Raw genomic sequence first — 16903 nt, 5'->3', positions numbered from 1 at the left:
GGACAAAAGCCTTAAAAATGTTGCAAAAATGACATTTTAGTATTTACATTTACAGCTTTATTTTTTTTAGGCAATTAAAAAAATAGATCCTTCAATTTGCATCATGATCAAATGTGTGTGTTTAGCAAAAGATGATTAGTTATTTTAGGTTAGATCGTGTATTAGCAGCAGCAGTCTATGTTGATGAATCAGAATTTTTGGCTGGACACAAGTGGGCTAAAAGGCTTATCTGATTGGCTCATGAAGGCCTCAATTTCGTCCACAGTCCTCGGGACACAGGTTAGCAGCTCGATGCCATCCGCCGTGACAGCAATGTCGTCTTCGATGCGAACCTGTTGGAAATTTTCGATGATTAAATCCCAAGTCAATTTCTGATAATATATCCGACTAATTATCTAGCTCAGGGCTGGGCAAACTTTTCCAGCCCGGGGGGCACATTGACTTTAAAAATTTGACAGATGGGCTAGGTCAGCACAAGATACGATACAAAAAGTGCAAGATAAAAAGTGCATCCGTTAAACAGTACATATGAAACTTAAACAGAAAAAAGGACTTAAGTATTGACATACTCATCACTCACCATTAAAGTAAAAAGTACAAAGTCAAGTAAGTAAAGGAATGTATTAAAAATATTAAAATGTCATTTAGAGGGGCATGGTTAGCACAAGATACGAAAACATATAAAAAAGTGCATCCGTTAACAGTACATATGAAACTTAAACAGAAAAAAGGACTAAAGTATTAATATACTCATCACTCATCATTAAAGTCAAAAGTCTAAAGTACAAAGTAAAGTAAAAAGGAATGTATTAAGAAATATTAAAGTCTAATTTAAAATAAGATAGAGGGGCTGTAAAACACGAGAGTGGACAAAGCTACTGCCACTGGCTTCCGCGTGACGGCGCCATCTTGGGGAAAAAAAACAGTTTGGACAATGTCGGCGGGCCGGGTTAAAAAGCCTAATGGGCCATATTTGGCCCGCAGGCCATAGTTTTCCCATGTCTGACATAGCTAGATAGCGAATATTAGGCTTGGAAAATGTGTACTGACCCCACCAAATCCTCTGAAACGACCAAGGACTTGCTCATTGATGAAACAGCTCCTAGTGGGGTCTTTGAGGGCCTCATCCAGCAGGTGGTTAATAAAATAGATCCCAGGCTCCACGGTGAGCACCATACGTTCCTGGACGAGGCGGCCCATCCGTAGACTTTTAAGCCCCGGCTCGTTGATGCGCTCGATGCCCTACGGGATGGCGATGTTAACGAGGCAATCCAAATTCTGGTGGTCATTGTTCTTCGACGTTCTCACCTCTGGGTAGCCTCCCACGTCATGGACGTCGATTCCCAGTAGATGTCCCAGACCGTGAGGCATGAAAACGGCACCAAGGTGGACTTTCATCATGTCTTCTACGTTGCCTTTCAGGATCCCAACCTTTACCAGTTCCTCCAAGTGGACTCGGTCAGCCAGACGGTGCATGTCAGTCCACTTAACACCTGTGCGTAAATTTTCCCAAGATTAGTTGCTGACTTACCTACTGTAAGATATGGTTTATTTTCTTTCGTAAATATCCGAAATTTTGTTAAGCGTTTTATCTGTTTATACTTTCTCTATTTAAATGTATATGTTTTCCTAATGTTGAAATAAATGACCATATCAACCACATTTTCTTGCGTTATGGCGTTTTTTGCATGTCGAGTCTAATTTATGCGCATATAAGCCGTACCCATGACTCAGTCGTACATTTTTTTAGCGACAAATACGGCTTATATGCGAGAAAATATGATAAACATCTTTAAACTGAACAGGAATTAACCATTTGCGCATATAAGCCGTACCCTCGACTCAGTCGTACATTTTTTCGAGGGACAAATACGGCTTATATGTGAGAAAATACAATAAACGTCTTTAAACTAAACAGGAATTAACCATTTGATAGTTAAGTGTTCCCTCCACATTGTGCAGTTCAATTTACGCATCCTTAGTGCATTGCAGATTTTCTCTATATTTGTAAGTACTGTAATAATAAGTACTAGCCTGCAAAACGTTAACCAGTAGGCCAATAAAAAAAATGGACAATACCGGTTGCCCAAGACAGTACCACTAGGATATGTTAGGAAGTGTCATGTACAATGTATAGTATAACAAGTACTTTGATAAACATGTAAATATTAGCCCAAAAAAATGTCAAATAGGCCTCAAATAGTACTGTCAGGATACACTAAAAACCCTAATATACAGTATACAGTACATTAAAAAATTGAAATGTAACGTATACGCTTAAGTATATACTTATTGTTCCTACTTTGCGAAAAAATCACTTAACGCGGGTGGTTATAGAAGGGATTAACCGCAAAAGTCGAGGGAATACTGTAGTTATTGGAGATAGCAAATGTATAACCTGGTTTGATGGCAGACATGACTTTTCTGGATGCTTTCAAGACAGCCTCGTAAATGGCCCTCTGGTCGCTGGTGAACTTGCCGTTGGCTGGGAAGGAGCATGTGATATCTGATGAGTAGCAATAGTATTCACCGCCCATGTCGAATAAACTGGAAGAGACACCAAAATCAAATGTTGTTCAAATTGATAGCAAATTTGGCAGAAAGAATTTCAATTCTTGGTAGTTTTGGAAAATTCTGATATATAGATCTCAAAGTAAAAGGAAAAAAATGCTAGTATTGTATTCACCACATATCACCGTCCATTATGATTTTGTCATTTGGAGCCCCAGCGTGACCGTAGTGGAGAACAGAGGAATTGTTGCCCCTGTGGATTACAAAATTGATGTAAAAATCTCAAAGTTGACTTAAATAAATGCGTTAGGTATCGGGTGAGACGTCTATTGTGGAACGTAGTTGGACCCAAATTGCATGGAAGCAGTCAAAGGACGAGTTCGTGGAGTGCTCCAACAAAATTTGAATTATTTAAGGCCGGAAGGGATTCAAGAAAATAACAAGGACTTAGCAATAAATAATAAAATCAAATCTGACATGGAGCATGACATGGCAAATAAAGCAGATGATCCGACAATGACACACGGGGTTTAAATAGACATACAAAAGCTGATTACCAAGTTCACCCAACTGGTTACTAGAGGAAGGGAAGCCCCAGGGACATAATAGGCGAAAAGCAAACCAACCAACCAAAACTCCAACTAACTCTGGCCCAAAGTTAGCTGGAATATGCTCCAGCATCCCCGTCCCACGACCCTAGTAGTCAGTCAAGTGGTTCAAAAAATGAGATGAGACTACTATTGCCTGTCATATCCACCAGCTAATTGATGTAGCTACATTGCTAACTACATGGAACAAAGTATACTATATCACCGTATTTTCACGACTATAAGGCGCACCACATTATAAGGAGAACCCTCAATGAATGACATTTTTCCATATATAAGTCGCACTGTATTATAAGTCTATTTGGGAGAAAATTTAAGACTTAAGTGCGCCTTATAGTCGTGAAAATACGGTTAATTACTATTGACTTCCAGGTATGAAGCACTCACTCACTACACAGTCACCTCTAGAGCCAGCCATTGTTCATGATTTTTTTGTATAAAATCTTGCAGTGGGGGAGGAGCTATGATGGAAGATGTTGTAAACTAAGATGGCATCTGCATATTTAACAGTAACGTTTCAGTTCAGGCGTTTGTGTTTTTATAATATCCGACAGTGATGGTCTTTCGTTTTAGGTTTTCTGTTTTTTTCCATATATAAGGCGCACTGTCTATTTTGGAGAAAATTTAAGACTTAAGTGCACCTTATAGTCGTGAAAATACAGTAATTGAAATTAAGTTTATAGCTAGTGGAATGTATTCTAAGTACAAAAAAACAATTGCAACATTCTGGAACGTAAATTGGTTGTGATGAGAAATTTCTGTCTTAATTTTGGCCAAAAAAATATCAACATCAGCGCTTTGACGATAATTAGCAAACTAAAGTTTTGTTACACAAAAACACTGAAGTGGAACTAATGAGTTTTTGCCAATCAGTCCGAAACATGTCCATTTCATAGCGCCCCCGACTCTGTTATTTCACTACAAAGTTTTGGACACGGTCCAGGTCGTTAATCAAGACCGGGCTTTGGATGTAAACACAAAGCTAAATTAATAAACTGTAATCCCTAAAAAGACCTCATTACACTTGGCCTTGGACACACAGACGGCCAGCTTATGATTAGCAACTATTTATGATTAACCAGGCCATTAATTAAGTCTTAAGGCGTCTTCTAGTTTATATTTTGTTTTAATATTGCTAACATGACTAAAAAGAAGAATAAAACTCACGTTCCGCAGATGCATGTGTACGAAGTGTGTCGCATTCCTCCTTTCGAGTAGCAGTAATGCTGGAAAAGGCTGAAAAGTAAAGAAAATAGACAAAGTCTAAAATACAAAATTTTAAAACTTTCTTAACAGATTCACACTGAGCTAAGTAGTAATCAATAAAGAGTATCCAAATTTCTACTATGTCAAGATAATTGACATTTTAAATTAAATTTGATAACTTTATTCATCCCGTATTTGGGAATTTTTTAATTATATATATTTTTAAATTAAATGATGTTTTTTAAATTAAATGATGTTTTTTAAATTAAATGATATACTTTTCAAATTAAATGATACATTTTTTAAATTAAAAGATACATTTTTTAAATTAAAATATTATGTATTTAATTTTTAAAATCTAAATATTTCAATTATAATATATATATATATATATATATATATATATATATATATATATTTAAATTAAAATATTTATTTAATTCAAAAATCTAAATATTTCAATTATAATATATTTTTGTAAATTAAAATATTATTTATTTATTTTAAAACAATCAAAACATTCAAATTATAATATATATTTTTAAATTAAAATATTATTCATTAAAATTAAAACAAATCAAGATATTCAAATTATAATATATATATATTTTTTTTAATTTAAAATATTAATTATTTAATATAAGTCTAAATGGCCCACATGACACACACACAAAGTAATGTAGGATTTAAACATTCAATATTATGTTGAATTTGGCATTTCCATTTTTTCCTCCACATTCCATCTTGGGATTTCAACTAACTACACTAATGTTGTTAAAATATTACATAACAGTTATTATACATTCACCAACGACTTCAGTGGTTACACAAACACAAATTAATGAGATACAAAAGCTTAAAATATTCAGCTTTTAGTGGATAATGATGCTGTCAGAAAGGTCATTTCACATTGTTATTATTGTGGTCATTAGATTTTTTCGATAGTGGCGATTCTGACATTACCTTTCCATTTCATATTCTTGCTGTCCGGGTTTCACACTCTTCATAATCTAGAAAAAAAATCGACATGGAGGGATGCTTTTGAGTCGCAGGTTATTTTTTTTCATATAATGTCTGCTAAAGGTGCTACTTACCATTTTGTGGGCGTCGCTGGACACCTTGTTGGTGTATCTTAGAACTTCGAGTTCCATGTCCGTCTTAACCAGACGGCTGAAGGAGAACAAAGAAAGACATATAGTTAAATTATGTGATGCAAATATGTCCGTAAAAGTTGTTTCTTCAAATGTCACTGGAAAAAAAATTCCCGTTTTCTTTCAAGCTTTTTTTTTTGCTGTATAGCTAAAAACTTCAACTTGCAAACTCTGCTGAAACTGACAAAATGAACCTGAATGTTTCAACTTGGGAGTACTTGGGCGCGAAATGCAAAGTCGTGTGAAATTGGCCGCGTTATGAAGAACGCTTTCGTCGACTGGCATCAGCAAAAATATTCCGACAGAAATGTAGAAAGAAACACGGGCATATAAAGAAATGTTGCAAAAAAACCTTTGTTAGGCAAGAAAAAATTTACTCGATATTTATGTGGCGTGACTTTTATCCTGAATAGCATTCTGCATGTGTTTTGCCAATAAAGTAATATCTTGAGATACGAGCTTAATGCGTTACGGGACCGAGATCGTATGTCAAATCATTCGCATGCGTAACATAACAAACTTTCAATTTAACTTTGCTTACTATACACACTTAAAAATGACTATAATCACGACTATAAGGCGCACTTAAAAGTCTTAAATTTTCTCCAAAATAGACAGTGCGCCTTATAATCCAGTGCGCCTTATATATGTAAAAAACAGAAAACCAAAAACCAAAAAAAACACAAACGCCTGAACTGAAACGATACTGTTAAATATGCAGATGCCATCTTAGTTTACAAAATCTTCCATGTTATAGCTCCTCCCCCACTGCAAGATTTTATACAAAAAAAATCCAAAACGTCAACAATGGCTGGCTCTAGATGTGACTGTAAAGTAGTGAGTGCTTCATACCTGGAAGTCAATAGCAATTACTACTGTATTTTCACGACTATAAGGCGCACTTAAGTCTTAAATTTTCTCCTAAATAGACAGTGCGCCTTATAATACAGTGCGCCTTATAATACAGTGCGCCTTATAATACAGTGCGCCTTATAATACAGTGCGCCTTATAATACAGTGCGCCTTATAATACAGTGCGCCTTATATATGGAAAAAGTCATTCATTGAGGGTGCGCCTTATTGTTGTGAAAATATGGTAACCTTATTGTGCAATACCCCAGGCAAAGTTTAAAGTTATTGCGTAGAAGGTTTTCGGGTGGTGCGAAATACCCCCCTTTCTCAGCTGCTTAAAGTAGTTTTAGAATATAAGATGAGAAATAATGTCATTAGACTTAATGGATAAAAAAAATGTCGTGAAAAACAGAAAGCGAAAGGCCAGGGCATTAAGGCTGAGTTATTTGAGAAATGGCGCTCTAGAGTGTTATTTTGCCACGTTGAAATGTTCCCTCTTGCAACAAGAGATGTGACTGAAGAGCATTCTTTCTCATTTTGGCCAAATGTCAATTCAACTGATGGCAGGGAAGTCTAATGCGGGCAACAAGCAGATTCGCACATAGTCAATTAAGGGCTGTGTTTTGAGATGTAGTGGGGGGGGGGGGGGGGGGGGTTACAACTGTTGCTTTTTAATTTATTTATTTTTTAATGGGTTTTTTTGCAGATCACAATTGAAGACTGATTTTTTTTCCCATGAATTTATTAGAAATGTAGATTTGTATTTTTGGTAATTACTTGTCAACACTGAATAAAAATAATATAATATATGTAAATGCCTCAAATGTGGTTTAGTTAAAAGTAAAATGCTTAAGACGACAAAATGAATCTACATTTTATTTTTGTTTTTTAGTAATTACTTGACAACACTAAAAAAATATATATAATATACGTAAATGACTAAAATGTGATTAGTTAAAAGTAAAATGCTAAAGACGACAAAACTAATCTAAATTTTAAAGAAAAAATGAGTAGAATACATCTAAAAATGCAAAAAAATCTAACATTTCAATGTTATTTTTTAGATAGATTTAGATGTATATTTGCTAAATTTTGAGCAAACTAAACTAACATGAATCCACATGCTAGAACTTAGAGTTAATATGAGAATGCATTTATATGACGATGATATAGTAATAATTAAATGTCCTGATAATAAATGTATGTTAAATTTTTGGCGGGAAAAAGTAGCATTGGCCTGAATTTGTTAACTACAAAAAGAAATGTTATAAAAAAGTTTTCTGGGGGGCTAGATTGTACTTTGGCTGTTCTAACTGGATAGCTAGAAACGCCATAGGTTCAGGCAGAATAAAAATGGACGCCGTTCAAAGGAAATTGCGGAGATTTGGGGCTGACGGGGGATTTGAACGCAAATGAGAACAAGACATTTGTAAATTCAAAGAAAGAGAGAACTGGAACATTCTCTGGGAATCGTTTCAAAGTCAGATGGAATTTCCCAACAATTCAACTATAATGGTAAGTACAGCATCTTTTTTAAATTCATTTTAATCTAATTTCCTTTTTTTTAATATTAGGTAATTTAACATAAATTTTGACTTTCACAGTGAAATCTGACATAGCCAGAATAGAAAGTCGTGAAAGTACAATAAGTCTTATTAACTGCTTTCGTTGCCAATTCAGATTTCACAGTGATTATTTACATATTCAGCTGGTTTGGATAGGCTCCAGCACCCCTGCGTGAACTTACTGTATTTTCACGACTATAAGGCGCAACGCATTATAAGGCGCACCCTCAGCGAATTACATTTTTCCATATATAAGGCGCACTGGATTATAAGGCGCACTGTCTATTTTGGAGAAAATTCAAGACTTAAGTGCGCCTTATAGTGGTGAAAATACGGTAATTGCTATTGACTTCCAGGTATGAAGCACTCACTCACTACACAGTCAGTCACCTCTAAAGCCAGCCATTGTTGATGTTTTGGATTTTTTTGTATAAAATGTTGCAGTGGGGGAGGAGCTATATTATGGAACTAAAATGGCATCTGCATATTTAACAGTATTGTTTCAGTTCAGGCGTTTGTGGTTTTTTAATATCCGACAGTTGTGGTTTTTCGTTTTTGGTTTTCTGTTTTTTTTTCTATATATAAGGCGCACTGGATTATAAGGCGCACTGTCTATTTTGGAGAAAATTTAAGACTTTTAAGTGCGCCTTATAGTCATGAAAATACAGTAGTATACATTTGATTTCTTACCATTCCACGATGACTGGGTGCAGCAACATGTTGTTCACCTGGAATCTGAACAAAACAGACAATAAATGTAGCTTAATTGTAAATAACAAAATTAAATGTACTTTCATTTTCCCCAACAAAATAAATAAAGGAAGATGCAAAGGACAACTCAAAAATGTATTTTCAAACAAACGACAAACAGGACAGCATTGTTTACACCACTAAAATTACCATTCAACACATGAACACATAAAGCAAAATGTAATTAAAGAAAACCTACTGGCTAATTCCTTCAAAGGAGGCTTCACGGCTGACGCTCCCGCTGTCTGTGTTCTGTCCACGCTACAATAAATACACAAACGCACAAAAGTACACACAAAATTAAATGCATCCATTCGCAGGCAACATTAGCTTTTAATTACGACTATCATTGTTTATTTTCCCACTAGTAATAAAACAGTCCTTTATAAGATACTATGTAAAGCCAATTTCAACTAACGCATATTGCGCGCAATGAATGTAAAGGATAAAAACACCTGTTAAGACTGGCGATATATTTTTTCACCAAATATTTTCGGAAATTATTACTATTGAAATAATGTAGATTGCAAAACAGATCTTTCAATTAACGAAATCATTTTACAGCGATGCCTCGACATACGAGGAATTTGAGATACGAGTAAAATTTCGGGTAAATATTTATCTTGAGATACGAGACAAGTTTTGAGATATGAGCATACAGCGGACGTGAGAGGCTGCTCATAAGAACATCATGGCCGCTGTCTTTCCCGTCATAACTCCTTCGTGTAATGTTTCTATGAGCACTGGGCGGAGCATTGCATTTTTTTCAGTGTATTTTTCCCCGTTAGTCAGTGCAAATGGCGGAGCTTGTTGGCTAATACGAGAGGAGTATATACTACTTCTCGTTGGCAAGTGGATGTGTGTTATCCTATTGTGAGGACATTTGTCTTCATCAATTTTGGAATATTTTGAAGGGAATACAAAAGCAAACAACCTTTGATAGTTTGCACCTGAAAATCAGGGTGGAGGCGGGGCCAATACAGCCAACCCGGGAGAAGAAAGGTATCAAAATTTAAAACAAAATTAGAATTAAGTTTAGTGTAAAGTTCGAATAAATTTATTTTTGAGTGTGTCTGCATCGTAATCCAAGTTCATTTAAATTTATTTATGTTACGAGCATGTTGCCGTGCAAAAAAAAACGCCCCCCAACTCTGTTCATCACTCTCCCCTCCGCGAAATCCATCCAATTTTAGTAATATTAAACACATTTTACTAGTATTACACCACTAGTTATTTGTTACTTTGTTAATAGATGGCGAATTAGAACAAATAAAATATTTTTCCAATCCAATATCCTATTTTTGGTTGTTTTTCAGAGGGTTGGAACGAATTAATTTGGTTTTAGTTCATTTCTATGGGAAACATTCATTTAAGTTACAAGTAAATCGACATACGAGCTTAGTCCCAGAACGAATTAAGCTCGTATCTCGAGGTACCACTGTATATGGGATTTTTTTATTTTTTAAACTTAATTCATGTTTGAAGACATTCTTCACCTTCAACAGCATTCCCGGTATTTTAAAAATATCTTTTCAAGTATCTCACCAGTGTGAGGAGCACAGATGGTTTCAGGTTACTCAGGACTTGGGCAATCTGAAAAACAAAACACAAAAGAAATCAATAACAATTATGTAATGGATCAGTTTTATTTCCAATAAATAAAGCAGTAGACATTAAAAAAATAAATTAAAAAGGACTAGTTGGTCTCAACTTGGATGCATGTAGACCTTAAGAAGGTCATGATATTGACTATGTGGTTTTTCTCTTGTGCTTTCAGTGCGAAACCCCAGCTGGCGACACTTAACACGGACGAAAGCAGCTATTATGGTATTTTAGCATTTTGAAGGCTCCGGCTGAGGCTTTGCCGAAAAAAGCACGAACGGATTGACATGGAAAGCTTCACCCCAGGTGGGAAATGTACGCCTCAAGGAAATTGCTAAAAACCTTTGCACTTCACAGCAGTGGGAAGCTCATTGTATAAATCTAGCCACCACCAAAAAAAATTTAAAAACGAAAAATGATAATACCGTATTTTCACGACTATAAGGCGCACTTAAAAGTCTTAATTTTTCTCCAAAATAGACAGTGCGCCTTATAATCCAGTACGCCTTATATATGGAAAAAAAACAGAAAACCAAAAACGAAAAACCACCACTTTCGGATATTAAAAAAACACAAACGCCTGAACTTAAACAATACTGTTAAATATGCAGATGCCATCTTAGTTTACAAAATCTTCCATCATATAGCTCCTCCCCCACTGCAAGATTGTATACAGAAAAATCCAAAACATCAACAATGGCTGGCTCTAGAGGTGACTGTGTAGTTAATGTGCTTCATACCTGGAAGTCAATAGCAAATACCGTATTTTCACGACTTAAAGGCGCATTTAAAAGTCTTAAATTTTCTCCAAAATAGACAGTGCGCCTTATAATACAGTGCGCCTTATAATACAGTGCGCCTTATAATACAGTGCGCCTTATAATACAGTGCGCCTTATATATGGAAAAAATGTCATTCATTGAGGGTGCGCCTTATAATGCGGTGCGCCTTATAGTTGTGAAAATACGGTTAAAAAAGATCGTCTACAAGGAAAAAAATATCTTGACTAAGACTGAATGTGATACTATTACTGTAATTTTCTAACCATAATCAGCTTTTACATTTCTTTAGAACCCTGCAGCTTTAAAAACTAAACTTATTTATGTTATTGTGGCATTTTAGTCCATTTCAGAGTGTTTATCTACTAGCTAAAGTGTTTCAGTATTTATTTATAAATTATAATAACACTCTTGAGTTACTGTGTCTAGCAACGTGACCTCCTTTTAGCATATTCTTGAACGCACAATTAGCTCCGTAAATTGTGATAGCACTCTGAGTTGGAAATGAGACCTTTTTAAAATGTATGGATATCAACATTTTGCCAGGAAATGTCTCTAGCGCTGACAAAGCTATCTAGCCGCTTCATTAGTCTTTAAACAAAAAACAAAAAGGGCTTTATACGATGTTTGGCGCCATTACCCAACAATGTTTAAGGCTAACTATAGGTATAGACATAGAAGGATATAGCTAGTTTTTCAGGATATTGCACGGCAACGCGCTAGTAACATAACAAATACATTTAAATAAACTTGGATTACGATGCAGGCACTCAAAAATAAGTTTAATCTAACCTTACACGAAACTTAATTCTAATTTTGTTTTAAATTTTGATACTTTTCTTCTCCCTGGTTGACTCTATTGGCCCCGCCCCCACCCTGACTTTCAAATACAACCTATCGAGGGTTGTTTTGCTTTTAGTAGTCCCTTCAAAATATTCCCAAAATAATGTACATGAATGTCCTCACAATAGGATAACGCATGACCACTTGCCAACAAGAAGTAGTATATACTCCATTTGCCCTGACTAATGGGAAAAACACTAAAAAAATGCAATGCTCCGCCCAGTGCTCGTAGAGATGTAACACAAGGTAGTTGCGACGGGAAAGACAGTAGCCATGATGTTCTTATGAGCAGCCTCTCGTATCCGATGTATGCTCGTATATCAAATTGTCTCGTATCTCAAGATAAACATTTGCTCAAAATTTTACTCGTATCTCAAATTGCTCATACGTCAAGGCACTTGTACGTCGAGGTACCACCTAAAAAGATTATGGTGGTATAGCTTGGTTAATGAAGTGTGTAACATTTTTCAATGTAAATATCTCCTAATAATTATGGATATCTGCAACTAACAGTGAGGTGCGGCCTGATGTTTTTTATTTATTTTTTAATCCGTATTAGTTGTAGCAACAGTTGTTTTTGGTTAAGGATCACTTACATCACAGATATAGCAGACCTCATCTACCGCATACTTCTTCTTGAAGTGGTCTTTGGAATGAATCCTGTTGACAGAAGACGAGAGATCAATAAGTCGAAAAGCTTTATACCACCCAAAATACTTACTCTCCCATCCAAGTGGCGTAGCTTTCAGGCAATTTTGGGACAAACAGGATGGATTTACCCGAGTCCACTTCAATGGCTCCATAGCAGTCAGCTTCAGTCACCCCGAAGGCCCAATGGAAGAAAGACTCCTATGGTCGAAAAAAAAATGTGTACAGGATCGAAACAAACAAACCACTTCTATGACATCTATCTTCTAAAAGTAAACGTGACTGGACGTTTGGTCGCCGGTAAAATGGTGACAGAGAGTTTACTATTGAAACCGGCTCTCAAAATTATATTCATGAGAGAGAGTTTAATATCTAAGTACTGTTTAAGATCTAAGTACTGTTTAATATCCAAGTGCTGTTCAATATCCACGTGCTGTTTGATATCCAAGTGCTTTTTAATATCTAAGTGCTGTTTAATATCCAAGTGCTGTTTAATATCTAAGTGCTGTTTAATATCTAAGTGCTGTTTAATATCTAAGTGCTGTTTAATATCTAAGTGCTGTATAATATCTATGTGCTGTATAATATCTATGTGCTGTATAATATCTAAGTGCTGTTTAATATCTAAGTGCTGTTTAATATCTAAGTACTGTTTAATATCTAAGTACTGTTTAATATCCAAGTACTGTTTAATATCTATGTACTGTTGAAACCAGCTCTCAAAATTATATTCAAGAGAGTTTAATATCTAAATCTACTGTTTTCAACAGTACTTAAATACTAAACAGTACTTAGATATTAAACAGTACTTAGATATTAAACAGTACTTAGATATTAAACAGTACTTAGATATTAAACAGTACTTAGATATTAAACAGTACTTAGATATTAAATAGTACTTGGATATTAAACAGTGCTTAGATATTAAACAGTACTTAGATATTAAACAGTACTTAGATGTTGAACTCTCTCGCTGTCTTAGATATAAAACTCCCTCATGAATATAATTTTGAGAGCTGGCTTCAACAGTAAACTCTCTGTCACCATTAGACCGGCGACCAAACGTCCTAGCACCAAAAGTAAACAATCTATCCAAGACTATTTCTCCATCTTGGTCATCCGATCGTACACAACTCTGCCTAAGCACCACCGACCTGTCTGAAGAGGAGGTCCGTATCTGTGCAGTGCCGTTGCAGTTGTTCGCCACCCTGCAGCACCACGACAGAATGGGCATCTACACCCTCCTTGGCCTTCAAGCCGAGACACAAACGCCGACGGTTTTCCGCAAAAAGTTGGGCGGACACTCGCAGGGTGTCTTTACCCAACCAGAAAACCGCTCTGTAAACACACAGTAAAAGGAAAACGATGTTAACTTTGCTACAATCCTGGTAGCAAGTGGACAAAATGGCTTGCACAAATTGCTTTTGGCTAGAGAGTCCTAAAAATGGTGATTTATTTTACGTCAAAATAACCACGACGGAAAAACGAAGCCATTTCCGATCCTAATAACAGTGTTTACACGTTTTATGGAGCGTCCTTGAGTACACTCCGACGTGCTGGATCAGATAGACTTATCAGGAAGGATACTTGCTATCTGAACCTCTGTGTCACCAGCGTGGCAAAGTACTATCTTAATCTTTGCACAGCCTACACACAAATTTAAACTTTGTGTCGTATCTGAGGAATTATCTTCACATCCTGTCAACACAATGGCCTCCATAGCTTTATAGGTCAGGAAACTACAGTAATCCCTCGAATATCGTGGACAGTGGACCCATAAGAAGAAAAAGTACTTCGACTAAAACTTCCATTTACTTGATTTTTTGGGGGGGATTTATATCAAGCGGAGAGGAACTATTTTCACGGTTTGTAAAGTAGTTAAAGTAGTTTTATTTTAAATTTGTTACATTAAGATATTAATACATTACAGTCTTATTACATGCTGATAGCTGTAATATTTAATAAATATACACTTTTTGATAGGTGTACTTGTGTACTTGTATTTTTGTATAGGTGCAAAACATGTATTTTGGTAGTTATAATACTACGAATGCTACTTTACAGTTTTTCGTTTATTGCGGCCAAGTCTGGTTTACATTGATCGCAATATTCGAGGGATTACTGTATTGGTAGATTTCAAAAGATTTCAAAATGTGGAGTTTCATAAGGAATAATTAATTGATTATTTCTTTTTTTTTTTGCATTTTATTGATGAGGTTATAACAAAACAATTGGATTTAGTAGAATGGAATTTTCCAGAAGTCGGTCCAAAGGAACCTTGATTGCTGCATCAGCTTTTATGTAAGGGCAAAGTTTAATGTTTATATTGATTGCATCACTTGGGAGGTTACAAGTGAGAATTGAAACTAGGAAAGACAATGTTAATTATTTTAAGAGAGGAAGGGAAATTTAGAGTTTAGTGGTAACATGATAACAACATATACCAGATGCAACAATTAAAATTTTGCATATTGTTGCTATTTTTCTTTAGTCTTAGCTTATCCAGTTATTAATAATTGGTTTGTATGGGCAGAAACATTTAATTTTTGGCAAACATTGACATAAAAAAAACGTTGAAGGTAGTCTGTAGATTTTGTTATCCAACAAAACACCCTCAAAACGACTTCTAGTCCATTTTAAATCACTCATTTACTAGCACTAAGTCAATGATTATATTTGGTAATAAATTAAGACGCTCACACAGACTTAATTTAAAAATAATATTACCATGGGAACGCTTACATTTTCCCTATAAACTACAAATCCAGATTTTTCCAAAACAAAACGATATATACATAAAGAAAAACAATCTAACTAACAATATTACTCCTTTAAATGTGTGTTTTTAAAATATGTGAGATATAAATCATTGGATTTTTGAACGGTGATAATATTGTACCTACATATATTATGTTGTGAATTTAATAAATGTATCTTATAAGTTAACATGCAAAATATGGGTAAAGACTAGTTTAAAACAAAGGATGTTTTTACCATTATAAGTCAAATTTGATATGAAAAAATAACTCACTATATTGCTATCACGTGGTAATTTCATTTTTTAGTGTCCACGTTGCATCGACCTTATTCTAATTTAAATACTGTGTGAATAACCACAAATAATCACGGCATTATGAATATAAAATCGTTAAATATATTGCATTCTTTAAACTGTTTAGTCGCGATTTGGCTAAATGGTTTTTAAATAGCATCTTCAAAAACAGGATTAAAACCGTAGTATCGGCGTGGCACAGTCATTAACAATTTTTCACATAGACGCGATCTATATTTAAAAAGACAATTGCTTGATTTAATATATTCCTTGTTGAAATATACAGTAATATAATATATAAACTCACTGTGGTGCTGCAGCCATGTTGACGTTATGCTATCACTGTATTGTCACGTGCTGGTGGAAGTCACGTGGCTTTTCTATCCAGATGACGTGATGCAACGTTCAAAAAAATCGGAATTTGGAATCTCCAAACCTAAAGTAGCATTTAATGACGCTTTAGTTGGTGTATTTTCAATTTTATAAATCAATATTTAATTATTTGGAATCCGTTGTTGCAAAAGATCGTTTTGCACTGAGTGATTAGTATTAAAAAGTATAGTATAAAACATAGCATGGTAAATCCTTGGCAATGAATTTATCAATATTAAAAAAATGGCATACACAATAACAATGATTAATAATAATAACACCATGTAAGCATAAGCATGTAATTATAACTGAAATATGGCGAGATATGATTTTCCCCCATGTAGGCCACACTTAAACATCCTTGTTAATACTTGTCATCTTGTGGCATCAACACCTCAAAATATCTTGTGCAAGCCATTCTGGATGGGTTTGATTTCCCTTTTTTTAATTGCCCAGCCAGTTGGAGAAGTGAAGGCCTGCAGTAGAAAAGAGAAGAATGAAGGCGAGCAGGGGTGAAATAGAATACATCTGTGTAAAGAAGAAGATCCCGGGGGTACGGGGACGTTACCAGGAGTAGATGTAAAGAAGGTGGATGATTACAAGTACTTGGGGTCAACAGTGCAGGGTGATGGAGAATGTAGAATGGAAGTGAAGAACTATGTGCAGGCATACAGCTGGAGGAAAGTATCAGGTGTTTTATGTGATAGGAGAGTGTCATCAACGATGAAGGGGAAGGTCTACAGGACTGTCATGGTGGGTAGCATAGAGACAGGAGACAGAGATAGAAGAAAGAGATAGAAAAATAACAAAAAAAATGCTTGGTTGCATCCCTCTTCATTGTACCAGCGAGTTACATTTGATAAAAGTTGAGAAAACCAACGAGAACTAAACAAAAAAGTAGAAATAGCAGATTTCTGCAGATAATACAAGAAGTACCTGACTACAATGGGCTGGAATGAAAAAC

The 16903-nt window shown here is 35.3% G+C and overlaps 1 protein-coding gene across 1 annotated transcript; it reads right to left on the bottom strand.

Annotated features, from left to right (window-relative positions):
* Positions 1-42: 42 nt before the first annotated feature.
* Positions 43-15956, bottom strand: pepd (peptidase D). Its single transcript, XM_077713195.1, has 15 exons — positions 15875-15956; positions 13670-13853; positions 12589-12716; positions 12464-12527; positions 10189-10236; positions 8843-8904; positions 8584-8628; positions 5420-5495; positions 5289-5335; positions 4287-4355; positions 2687-2764; positions 2399-2547; positions 1309-1493; positions 1051-1242; positions 43-332 (listed from the first exon to the last, which is right to left on the bottom strand). The coding sequence occupies exons 1-15, from the start codon at positions 15889-15891 to the stop codon at positions 189-191; spliced, it is 1488 nt and encodes a 495-aa protein (XP_077569321.1). The 5' UTR covers positions 15892-15956; the 3' UTR covers positions 43-188.
* Between the last annotated feature and the right edge of the window lie 947 nt (positions 15957-16903).

Source organism: Stigmatopora nigra, chromosome 3 (assembly GCF_051989575.1).
Source record: "Stigmatopora nigra isolate UIUO_SnigA chromosome 3, RoL_Snig_1.1, whole genome shotgun sequence".
Classification (NCBI taxonomy): Eukaryota; Metazoa; Chordata; class Actinopteri; order Syngnathiformes; family Syngnathidae; genus Stigmatopora; species Stigmatopora nigra.
The sequence above is the reverse complement of the archived record's forward strand: the minus strand, read 5'-3'. Positions and strand labels throughout refer to the sequence as shown.